The 13,309-nt window shown below is 39.8% G+C and overlaps 1 protein-coding gene across 1 annotated transcript; it reads right to left on the reverse strand.

The window, feature by feature from the left end:
• Window positions 1–1,085: 1,085 nt before the first annotated feature.
• On the reverse strand, window positions 1,086–13,291 carry tmem232 (transmembrane protein 232). The gene is given in 16 exon segments (XM_029253073.1): window positions 1,086–1,247; window positions 1,891–1,951; window positions 3,203–3,378; window positions 6,844–6,857; window positions 7,017–7,120; window positions 7,778–7,929; window positions 8,166–8,292; window positions 8,627–8,775; window positions 9,999–10,120; window positions 10,382–10,465; window positions 10,468–10,480; window positions 11,085–11,245; window positions 11,562–11,653; window positions 11,958–12,083; window positions 12,812–12,843; window positions 13,157–13,291. Coding segments are annotated over 16 exon segments (1,710 nt in total).
• Window positions 13,292–13,309: the final 18 nt, after the last annotated feature.

Raw genomic sequence — 13,309 nt, forward strand, 5'->3', positions numbered from 1 at the left:
ATAAGGTTTTATATTTCATAAATCAGTCTTATTATTAAAAAAAAATTATCATAAATGAACTAACTTGATAGATGCCTAAGTTAATAAAAGATAAAGCTAAATATTTGAAGACATAATGAAAGTTTTATCATTTTAATAAGACTTTTTCTATTTCATGGTTTTGGTATACAGTATTTTCTAGATATAGCAGAATCAATCTTTGCATAAGTGACAAAATGCTGATTTTGTTTTTCTCTTCGATGTCTGCATCTACGCATTTTCTGAATTATTGCAAACAGTCACTACTAGAATACAAACTTTACAGTACATTCAGTAGCTTACTCTGAACATTGGTATAAAAGCTTTTATTGGTCTTAGGGTGATTGTGTCTGCAGATTTTACCCTGACCCTAGAGTAGAGTTTTGCACCTCCATATCGTTCATTATGCTCTGAAATTTCAGGTGTCCCATAAAGTTCAAAGGGCATTATAGTGAATTGTTATCAGAGGCCATGAATACTTTTAAATATGCTGTATGTCTTGTAAACATTCCTTCAATGGCAATAAAAAATATGTATTTTATTCAATGTTTTGAAATATAGGTTTAAAAATATTGATCACTGTAAAGTGTTTATAGGCTAAGCGGTTTCGGAGAAAGAGTGTGTGTGTGTGTGTTTCTGACTCTTTTTACAGTGATGAAAAGCACACATCCTGTAAAGTATTTAAGACTGTTATTCTTTTGCACAGCAGGGCAGAACAGCTGGTTAAGATGAACAACATATGGCTTTCAGATGAAATCCTTGAGGGGACAATGGCAGGTGCAGTCTCACTGAGTGAACAATAGTTTGAATTTTCTTAGGAGTAGCTGTAAACTAAATTAAATTTTATCAAGATATCTGATAGACAAACGATAATAGCTACATGATTAAGGACAAAATTTGAAGGACATAAAATGATCTGCATGTAATCTGCCAGGCAACATTTTCTCTTTTTTTTTCCTGGTTTCATCAATTCCTGTTGCTTTAACCGATGTTATTTATAGTAAATCACATAACTGCACATTGTATTTTCTATTGAAATTATTGAATTAAACATTACACATGTGATCTCAGTTAGGCAACTCATATGGTTTTGTGGTAATTCTCAGCTTTTCCATTCGTTTTCTCATGACCTCTTTAAAATGTTCCTCTTCATCCATCTGTTTTATTTCGAGTTCTTTCTTTTCAGCCTCCTCTTGCTTGATCATTTTAACCTGTAGCTCTTTTTGCCACTAACAAATAAATAAAACCGAAGAACATGAAAGAATCTTGTTTCTGCAGACCTGCTGTAACCACCCAATAAACGTGGTGACAGATCTGTAATCATACGTAGAGCAATCTCCCGGAAGAAACCGGGTCCAGCGACCGCCCTACACGGCCATTTAAATGCCAAAAAAGTATCATTAGGCTAGCGCTCAAAGTTACCACTGCATTTCTTTAGCAGAGGTGAAATTAAACCACGGATGCATTTCAAACACATGTTGAGGAATGTCTGCGGCCGAAATGTGTCTGTGGTTTAATGTAATAAACAAATACAGTCACAAATGTTGAGCGTTGGCATAATGATATTTTTTACGTTTTTTTTTGGGAAACTTAGCAGCACTTAATAATCTTTCCTGGACTTTTGTTCCGAAAATGCCAAGAAACATGAACCCATACGCATTTCTAAATGGATTTAAGACTTCTTCCATGAACAATAACATGAAGCCACATGTCTTCCATGGCATTCACCCTATTAGTTTTAACCATTTTTTATTCCACATTGCTTTCTTCAATTCCTCATACCCCTTTATTTCCACATTCCATCCTTTTTAAAGCATAAACCTTCTGCGTTGATATTTTACATTAAATGAGCTAATCCAATTAATTCTTTACCTGAACCTTCACAACTTTCATGAAGTCAGACCTTGTTCGGCCGTACAAATCAGAGGAAGTTCTATGGGTAGCCGGAACAATCAAGTTCTTCAGCATGAAGAAAAGTCAAAGAAAATATATACAGCAAAGACTGGATTAACTGATTCTGAGATATCAAATACGTATTATGTCAAATAAAACAACCGTAATTTATATAATATAAACGTTTTGATTAATAACAAATAAAAGCAGAATCTTGTTTGTAAAATATGTCAATAAGCTATTGAAAAGAGCTAATATTATATTCCATAAAATATATGTTCAGTATATCTGGTATTTATAAATACCATGTGGCTTGTCCTTGCAACACCTACTCATTTTGCCAAAAAATCAGTGTATTTTCTAAAATTAAATGCTTGAAAACATTTCCGGTTCTACCTTATTTTTGTTATTCATGAACAGGTTCATTAGAGAACTTTTTGATTCACAAACAATACGGAAAGCAATATTGTAAGGAGATTATCTTGAGCAAAACAAAGGACAGAGATGTTCATTTCAAGAATTTAAACAAGTAGAACACCCATTTCTGTGAAAAACAATAACTGACATATAAATATATATATATGTAGTCATGAAACTGATAATAGGGCAGAATTTTAAGGCCTATTGGAACTTCTCAAGAAACTGATAACTGAGTTTATTATGGACTAGTTCCATATGTCCTCATTGAATAAATGGATGTGTAACAGTGGACAGTCTTTTTCTTGAGTGTGTTGAAAGGAATGGAATATAGTAAAAAGTGTTGCATTTTACAAAGTGAAAACATGAATGTGCCTCTAAATATTAACAGTTAATTGTGTCGTAGCATATAGGCAGCACAGTGGCACAGGGAGTAGTGCGGTTGTATCGCAGTGCCTGGGTGGTGTGAGAGGATATGGGTTCGATCCCTGCTCGTTCTGTGTGGAGTCTGTGTGTTCTTCCTGTATCTGCATGAGTTTCCTCTCAAAGATGCACTGTTAAGATTCACCCATAGTGTGTGAGTACATGTTCCACTGATGTATGGATGAGTGACCCATTGTAAGTAGTGTATCTAGCAGTGTAAGTCACCATGGTGAATAAGGTGTGTGGGCTGATAACACTACATACACTTCATTGGAAGTCACTTCGGAGAAAAGCATCTGCTAAATAAATAAATGTGTTGGGAGGAATATGATCCAGAAAAATTTACCCTTGTGTAATAATAAAGTATAACAACTTTAATCTTATGCATAATTATATAAAATACATATGATTTCTGCAGATACCTGTTGTGGTATGACACCTGTAGCATTACCTGGAGGTGCAATGAGCTCCCAGTTTGGAAGGAGGCTGTTTGGCGTTGAGGGGTGCCATCCTGCCCTTGGGGATGGGGGGAAGGTGTGTCTCAAACCTGTGCTGGGTGTGCACTGCAGTCTTCCCACCAGGCTTGCCAGATGGATGGAGATGAGTGAACACGGGTGCAAAGCAGAGCTGCGACAGGGCACACGCCAGTCTCCAGGTGACAGAAGGGTGAGCAACAGCACTAGCAGGGGACTTTGGTGGTCCCTTCACTCCCCGTCACGCCGTGTCTTCTTCCGCTCACTCGCTTTGGCCTTTAACGACAAAATAACATTACGATGACGATGCGTGTCATAGAACTTAAATTTTAACCACGTAAAAAGCTGCAGGTTCGAGTTCTGTATTGGACTCCTGCTGTTGTACCCATGAGAAGGTGCTAATTTATCCGTTCTAAGCGAAACTACTCAACTGTGTAATTTTTAAAGAATTAAAACATAAGTTATGACAATCATTTTGGAGAAAACCATCAGCTATGCAAATGTAACGTTAATATTTTTTTGCATAGAAGCTCCCAGCCTTTGTCTTCAGTGATATAAAAATGGAAAATGCATAAATTTCCATAACTGCAGCTATATATCTTAATGTCTTGTGCCTAGATGTGTCTGCACATCTGTGTCTCCTTGGTAAAGGAATATGTTAAATACGATTTGCTTAATTGATGTGCTCTGTTCTTCTTACTGGTGTTTATACTTTCAGGGGTTGCTATACATGATGCAATTTAAGAACCATATGAATGCAAAGAATGAAGGTACTTGGGGGATATGAACTGGATTTATTGATAGTCATTGGGCTTACAAGACCATCCATTCATTCCATTAGCGTTTCATGTCGGACTAAGTGGCTGTACAAAATTTGCAAATTAAATTTTAAAATATGCAAAGCCTTAATTGTTTTCATTAGTCACAGCTCTTGAATCCGTGTTCCATCACAGATAAATGTTAAAATAAAACTGACGTTTTATTTAAAGAGGAGCCTGCATCCTGATCTTGAAACACAAATGAATAGATTATTATTTCGAATGGCTATACAGTTGGGATATTAACCCACTGAGATGCTTTCAAATACGAGGAAGTTTGAATTTCCTCTTCTACGGAAGGTCATGACCACTGCAAACACTACTGACCAATACTGTCATGGTACTGCTGCGAGAAATTAATTGTGGATCTGCATTCTGACTCACAGCAATGTTTGCGTACATCTGGCTACGTTGAATTTAAAAAAAGCAAGACCGCGAAAGAATCCAGCTGGTAATCATCTCTCTGAGATGTACGTCACTTTGGAGAAAAGCGTCTGCTAAATGAACAAATGTAAATGTAATGTAAATTTAATCAATGTGTACGTTATTTTCATTGCACTGAAAGCTACGGTTTGAAAACCCGGACTAATGTACCAAGATGATGCGATTTTAATTTCATGTCCAGGTGTACACACACATCGCCTAATGAGCACTTCACCTGGTGTATCAAATTCAAGTAAAGATAATCTATTCATAGCACATGCTTACATTTCTTTGTATATTATTGTCAATGCCAGTGAAATGTCTTTCACCTAATATAAGAGGAAGACCTGAAAGAAAAATCCTGAAAGCTCAGCTTATTTACCCTGAACTTTTCCTGGGTTAGACAGACAGATAGAACTTCAGCGGCATGCATATAACTAAGGAGAGGGATAGCACAATGGAATAACACCGGAATGAATAAATATCACATTAGGACAAGTAAAGCAAAGTAAAAATAAACAAAGTGAAAATAAAAAAATGAATCCTGACAGCTCAGTATCAGTCAGGAAGCAAGAGGTCAGTACCACACCAATAGAAGTGTTATTCCATGCATATTTGTATAGATGTCACCAAGACTCTTGATATAGCGCAATTTTTGCCTAGTGCTTCCTTCGTCTATGATCATACTATTCAAAAGTGTGAGTACATATGGAAAACAGCTGAGATACAGCCTCACTTCAGTTTGTTCAAATTTGTTTTTCCAGTCAAAAAACTTGGTTCCATAAATGTACTTATCCTGCAGTTAAGAGAAATGCATTACAGGTGCAAAAATTATGAGCCGGAAACTGAAGCCTTTAATAAAGTAACACACGAAAAATGCAAATAACGTTCCCACCGCAGTGCTTCTGGACCCTACTTCACTCGTGACCTCCTGACAGCTAGATAAGTTTTCGTCACACCATCTGCCATTATCTTCTGAGGATTTTCTGTGTGACTCTGGATTCTATAAGGCAGCTATGTGAGCAATACCATGCTATTGAATGTATACTCTGAGTTATATGTCACTTGGGTTTCTTAACTAAGCCATTTACAGTTATTCACTTAGCAGACACGTTTCTCTAAAGCAACTTACGCTGGATACTATGTAGTGCTACTAGTCCACACACCTAATTCACCGTGGTGACTTACACTGCTAGATACACTACTCATAATGGGTCTCTCATCCATGCATCAGTGAAACACACTCTCTTTGTCACTCACACATTATGGGGGAACCTGACCAGCAAGTCTTTGGACTGTGGGAGGAAACCAGAGCACCTGGAGGAAACCCATAGACACAGGGAGAACATGCAAACTCCACACAGACTGAGCGTGGATCAAACCCACATTCTCTCACACCACCAAAGCAGCGTGAGACAGCAACGCTACTCGCTGTGCCACTGTGCCACCCTATAGCTGGATATGTTTTATAAAAGCAATTGAGGATAAATACTGGATATATGGATACATGGATTCTATAAGAGGACCAGGTACTGCAACCTGGGATCTTCCAGTTGAAAGTTGACAGCTCTAACAGCTACGACACCTACTGCCCCTTCCTCCCAGTGAACTAGCTGAAAGTGTACGCTTTAGTGTCCATTTCATTAAGTTTGGATTTCTTAGACTTTGCCTGGTGTACAAATTGCCAGGTTTAATGTAAATGTTATTAAACACTCTGTTTGCAAGTCTGGCACTGCGAAAGGGGTATTTCATACCTTATCAGCCTCGGGCCACAGAGAACGAAAATATATTAACAGCAGCTTTGTTCCTGACAGAATATTTTCCTGGCTATGATTAATAAAAGAAAGGGCTCAAACCTGAAATATTGATGATTGAAACATAGCCGATACTGCAGCTGATCAAAAAGCTTAATTAATTTTGAACTTGGGAAAGTGCATGCCAGCGCAAAAGCATAATAAAAAGCATTCTCAGCCTCAATGAGAAAATGATTTTTTATTCCAAAAACGTCCGGACTTATGATTACCACTGTTTTGCTCATATTTGACCGAAAAGCCCCAACAAAGCAGCGTAATACAGTGACGGGTAACATTTTTGTCCTTCCACCCAAGTAGAAATGAAGCTGAAACACTTAATATCTGCCCTTGCATGGACCTTAACATTGAAACTTTATGACAACTGAGCAAACCCGGGTCAGAAGCACCGAGGCATATCAAGCGTCACTGCTCGTCAAACGCATCGGTGCAATGGGGCTCTTCCTAGGATGTCTTCTATTTCCTCACTTTACCCATGGAGAAGAGAACAATCTTTAAATGGCCCCTCAATTAAATCATGTCTTCGCTTCATCCTTCCGCTGAGCAAGGAATGCCACTTCCGCTCACTGAGGCCAAAAGCCCTGCAAGTTTGACAAGTATAGTTGCACCTGACATGGTTCACAGAAAGATGACCTACAGTCCAAGGATGACATCCATCGCACCGTGTGGCCCTTGAATCCAGCAGCTGTCCACCTCAGACCTAGACTGAAGTCCCATCTGTATGCCTCATCAGTCAGTACCTTGGTGACTCCAGTGGCCGTCGTCACCTTTGGGTCCACCTCCCCCGGCCAGGTGTTCCTGCAGAGCCGTCCACGCAGCGTTCCTCAGCCGGAACTCATCTCCTCTGAGCCCATCATACACAGTCGCCAGGGCTTTAACCACACAGTAGCGCAACCGCCAATTCTCCACTTGACCCGTCCAATTAGCAGTACATATACTTTATGTACATGCACTGTGGACATGTTTGCTTTGCCTGTGCATAACTCACAAACTGTTACTGAGTGTTGAGCTCAGAAAGTCAGTTCCAGAAGGGAGGATGTCGTGATTTAAATAAAAGGTTAATCATTTAGAAGATGAAAATTTTTGAAACAAGGTAATAGACAGTGATGCGGCAGAATCATCCGATTAACAGCAGTGCATATAATGTAACAGAGGCAAACATGATTTAATGTTGACCCCCCCCCCCCCCCCCCCCCGAGACCCTCTCATCACAACATGATGTGAACAACACTACTCTTCTTGGTCGAGGGAGAGCATCCTAACAACATCTCTGAAGACACAGGCCTCTCAGCAAGGTACTAGGATCAGCAGAAGACTAACGTTGAATATATTTCTTGCGCTTTGATCGTACATGTTGGACATTTTTTGTAATAATTACACTTAGAGCGAAAGATTAGTATTCTTAATAATTACTGCACATTTTTCTTCTGTATATTTGATCTCGACAACTTCATGCCAAAGCTCACCGCATTTTAAAACTGAAAGCAATCCTCTGGTGCACCTTGTATCCTGTCCAAAAAGTGGCTGTCCTCCAACTAGGGCTGTTTTCTGTATTTCAGCAGTGCATCCCTGCTGGCAGATGTCTGACAACATGTTGGTGTAAATGACATCCAGCTGCCAAGGCCAGCCTCTCTCCTGCGAAATCGTTTCCTGCTAGTACGAATTAGACAGCCTTGCAAGAAAACATTCATAACAGTGTTGCTATTGGCAGTGCATTTTTGTGTTAATGCACATTATTTTAACTGATGATTCTTTACCGGTGGAGAGTATTATTAATGAAGTTTACCAATATTCCTTGCCATGCATGTGAATGCTGCACAAATGTTTTTTTTTTTTTCCTGGCAACTCATAGACGTGGACAATAGCGCCTAAGAGGAAGTGAGAATAACCTTCTGTGCCTGCGACCCGATGTCCCCTGGCCTGTTGTACGCCGGAAGAGTTTGTAAGACCCGAAGGCACAGCAAGCTTGTTTTGGCAGCTTCGCCCAGCACTATCAGTGCTAAACCAGAGTCCACCCTGCCAACATATCCAACGACACCAGTTCGCAAAAAAGTGCAATTTGTTGACGTACCCGATATGTTACTACCAGATAAAATATTATAAGCAGATATGACAGCAAATTGTGAATTTAAGTGGCTATTGTGCTGCAATGAAACTCAAACACGTAAAACACTTCATTAAAATAGCCGAAAATGTGACTCTGAAGTTTTGTTGCAGCTGGAAAATTACAAAGCAGAGTTAGAAACTTGCTTGATTATCCTTTCCAACCTCTGGTAATGATTTAAAGAAAAGCTAAAAAGCCTGTTTAAAAGGTAGCAGAAGCGCTGAAATCCTGGCGCGGTCAACATACCAGTCACCCTGCCGAAGCTCATCTCTTAGCTGCAGCAGGTGGTACGACACCTGGGACAGATGCTTGATGTGGTTCTGCGCGCAGTACCAACTGAGGAGGCTGCGCCACAGCACTTGCTTCATAGTGTACTTTTGAGAATCTGCATGGAACTATAAGGAGGTCTTCAACAGAACATGCTGCCATCATTGCCAATTTAAATGTTTCATCCAAGAATGCAACCATAGCTACTGCTATGGACCATGTTAATGCAGATTTGTTGGCTCGGTGACATCGGGATTCCGTGGCCCTCTATGTATTACTTCCTTAAACCATACTGTGTGAATGTTCAGAGTCCATCATTTTAGCAAACGTTATATCAAACATTGATGTGCTGTCAACGCAACTTTGTTCCATTCCAAATAGCATCAGGTAACCATCAGGTTACCAGATCATTACTGTACTCGTGTTCTGACTATAGATGTTAGCCTTTCTAGAGACTAAAGGAAAACTTAATCTTGAGCACATTTCACAACTTTAAATACTGTAACAACCCGCGTTACTGTGTTTGAGCAGGAAATGTGTTTATTGTAATTGGCTAGATTTTGGTGACGTACGGGGAATATAAGGAGGCAATTGCGGCTGCCATGAGGAGAAAGAAGAGAGAGCTTGGGGGTGCTAAGCAGGCTGGGAAGGCTGGCTTGAGGCTCAGGTCTTGGAGGAAACGGGGTCCTCGGAGTCGACCGAGACCGTTATTTCCCTGGTGCCGGTGTTTGAATAAACGTTTGAGATAAACGCCGCCTCCGCGTCCTTCTTCGCCCTATGCAAACCCACGGTGCTGTGTGCCACAATACCTTTTTAAATATTCCAACAGCACCAGGCTATGGAAAAACATGTTTCAGGTGTTTTGGCTCAATACGAACTTGTATGTGTTAATCAAATTTGTAGATTCATGTCTAGACTTATTTTCCTTGTATTCCTGTCCTTTATGATTCAATTTATTTAGGGTGAATGACTGTCTGCTCACCAGCAGAAAACCTTTTTCTTACTTGGACCATCAAGGCCTGCCAAATATCTTAATGTGTTCTTTTTTCTCTGCAAAGTCAGCCAATGTTTCTGCTTTGTTCAACAGACTGTTTAGTAATCACCCAATGAATACTTTAATTAATTAAAAATAATCCTGATATTTTAGGCATTGCACAAAATTTCTTTCAAAGGCATTAAAGAAGAGGATGCATTATTTGCAAAATTGTTTTCTACATTGAATTATATGGTACTGACAGATAGCAAAGCTCTGAGGTTTCTGTAAAAAACTGAGTTTAAACGTACACATATATACAGTAGCCATGAATGAGTAATTTTAGATTGCCGCCTACTGTCTATCGGACAACCTTACCAGCTCAGAATCCTTGTCAGCTGGTCCAAATCCACATATGATCTCCCCTGACCGTAACATGAAGTGCACATAGAAGAGAAGATCCGGATAAGGTTCATAGCAGCACTCACAGTGAGAAAGTGCTATTAGGCAGAGAAACACGTGAAATGAAAAGGATTCATGCTCATATGAATTAGCATTATGTTACAAAATGTGTCTCAGTCACGTTTCTCAGCTCATCTTTGATTCACATTTCATGAAGGTCTAAGCAATGTTTTTTATCTGGTGCTGTTCACACCAGGAAATTCTAAAGGAAGTGTTTCTTTTGATTGCATTTTGCAGCTTTTCAATAAGCATTTTTAACTTTAAATAATAATCAAAATGATATGTACAATCGATAATACCTTTGAAAAACTTATGAAGCTGTGACTTGCCTGTCTCATATTCCTTAAAATTCCCCAGGATGTGACAGATTAAGAGTTTCAAAAGACAAGATACCCCACCTATGGGAAAATGTATTTGCACATATTGGGAAATAAAATGTGCACAAAAGCACAGCCTTAAAGAAATAGCCAGGTGCCATTCAGTTGCATGTTTTAACTTATACAAAAGCTGAAATTGCAGCCTTTTAATAGTATTACAAAACCAGTCTACCCAGAGTATTTACCTGTTGACAAATAAAAAAGTACAATATGAAACACAGATACTGCCCAGGATGTTTTGTTCTACTTCAATTGACTTTGCAATTATCTGCAGGTTGATGAAAAATGAACATATCAAAGGAATCCTTTGTCAGTAACACCCGATTACTGAACTACAATCATGAAAATAATACTTCCCTTTCATAAATTTCATTCACTCCAAATCTGGTTGTGAGACTCATAATGTTCATATTAATATCTTTATTTTTAACCACTTTTGGAATACAATAGAGAGGCTACACAAAACAGACATCACAAAATACAAACATCCCTGTGCACTTCTCACATTCTTCAGAACACTGTTAAGAGTTCTTTGTGTAATGTGGAAAAACAGTGTACAAACAAAACCTTTCATACTGAATTCATAAGTATACACTGCATGAGCCCAAATTAGATTTGTCAATACCTTCAGTATCTTAAACTCGCAAGAGTAAAGATGAGGTTTGTGTGCAATGTCAGTGCAGATCCGGTAGAGAACACACTCTCCCAAGTGGAACAACACCGCAACTTGCTCTGCACATATGGGGGGGGCCTGGTCCAATGAAACCAAAAGAGAATCCAACGCATCTGGGAACAGAACTTGGTTACAGAAAAATTTTCCTTCATTTCTCAATTAAATAAGGAAGAACAATGCACCATTTTCATGATCATCTTTACAACATAACAACATTGAAATGAGAAACATAGCGTTACATGTAATTGTGTATTTTTTTTGCTAATTGTTTGATTGTCTCTTGTTCGGTGTCTTTGTGTTGTTAAAACTGTATCCGCATCACAGCCTGCTTCATGGGTGACTGACCGCCATCTGCAACTCAGTCTTTCCAGTGAGTCCATCCACCTGTTGTGACCTCTGAATGAAATTGAACAAAATCTCTGACTTCACCTGTTTCATTGCTCAAGTGCCTGGAAGTAACAATTGACTCAAGTCTCTGCTTCTCCCAGCACACAGAAGCCACAACCTGATCCTGCAGAGACCTGATGTATAACATTCATAGGACCACAATATACTCAATACACAATGCACAGCTCCCGATCCAGGTCATGGCGATGTCTCGCCTGGATGACTGCAACTCCCTTCTGTCTGGTCTTCTGGCCTCTGCCATCAAGCCTCTCCAGCCGGTTGAGAATGCCTTAGGGAGAGTGGTGTTTGACCTACCAAAGTGTTCACATCAATTTCACCTCCTCGCCTGTCTCCGCTTTACTGTCTGTAACTGCCCGTATAAAGTTCAACACTCTTGTTACAGCCAACGAGACAGTTAAAAGATCAGCAAGCCAGTACCTAAAAGACCTGATCACCGCAACAAGAACACTACACTCCTCTACCTCTGGCTGCTTTGTGGCTTCATACACAAGATGTCCAAAGTCAAAAGTCTGGAGCTTCTTCTCTCCCTCAGAACTACTGGATCTATTTCAGTATTCAACAAGGATGTCAAAACACATCCTTCAGACCCACTTCACTACTGATCTCTTAAGTCTTAAATAAACTTGCATCACACCATCACTTTTAAATACTCAATTCTGTATACAGCTACTGCTGTAATGTATCCTGGCAAAAACGGCAATACTGGAATAAGTGACTGTACTTCGAGAATCTGTGTCTGCAACTAAAGCTCTTCGTTGTGAAATGCATTTCTGTTCCTTCTGAACTGTAAATTGCTTTGGAGAAAAGTACCTGTGAAATGAATACAGGAAAATGTAAGGAAAACTTGCAGCAAATGGCACAACTTGGGAAAAAATACACTAAGCACTGCAATTAAAAGAAACCAAAAGAACTGCAGGCATCTTTAGACAGGATGATAAAACACACACACACACACACACACAATTGACTGAAGCCGCTTGTCCCGAGCTGGGCTGCGATGAACCGGAGCCTAACCCAGCAAGACAGGGCGCAAGGTTGGAGGGGGAGGGGGACACACCCAGGCCGGGACGCCAGTCCATCACAAGGCACCCGAAGCGGGACTCAAACCCGAGACCCACCAGAGAGCAGGCACAGGCCAAACCCGCTGCACTATCGCACCCCCCTTACGCTGGTAATAGTAAAGTTAAAAAAAAAAAAAAAGAAAAGAAGAGTTCTTACCATTTTGAATATCACCAGAGCACAGAGAAAATAAGAGAAGGTTAGTATGATACCCTTTGCCTTTGCAACAAATCCCAGCCCTCCGCTGTTGAAAAGATATCACACATATATGTAATTTTACTGTGATTCTGCCTTTTTACAGTATTTTTGTCATTCTTGTTCATGTGAAGAATAGTATCCACATAGATACCTCTTGGGAGCTGCTACACAAATCACGGAACCGGTACTGCGTAGAAGCGCCTTCAAACTGGACTGAATAGAAGGCAGGGACGTGTGTGAGGCTTTGTCGCCACCTACTGCATGGCAGCGTAACTACAGGTGAAAAGTAGCGCGCAAAAACGCGTAGAAATGGCGCGCAGCAGAGCCTACCTGCTGAAGGTGTACAGTACAGTCAGTACCTTGCTTCGGCCGAGGAGTTGTTCTGCGAGCTCCGCGTACTTTGCTCGTTCTTCAGAGCTGTTTGCGGTATTTTACTTTCTAATAAATTGTTCTGCTACTTCAAATGGATTTATACAGAACAAGACATTCAACATGATGTAGAGATCAGTTGG

Source organism: Scleropages formosus, chromosome 6 (genome assembly GCF_900964775.1).
Source record: "Scleropages formosus chromosome 6, fSclFor1.1, whole genome shotgun sequence".
In the NCBI taxonomy this organism is placed as follows: Eukaryota; Metazoa; Chordata; class Actinopteri; order Osteoglossiformes; family Osteoglossidae; genus Scleropages; species Scleropages formosus.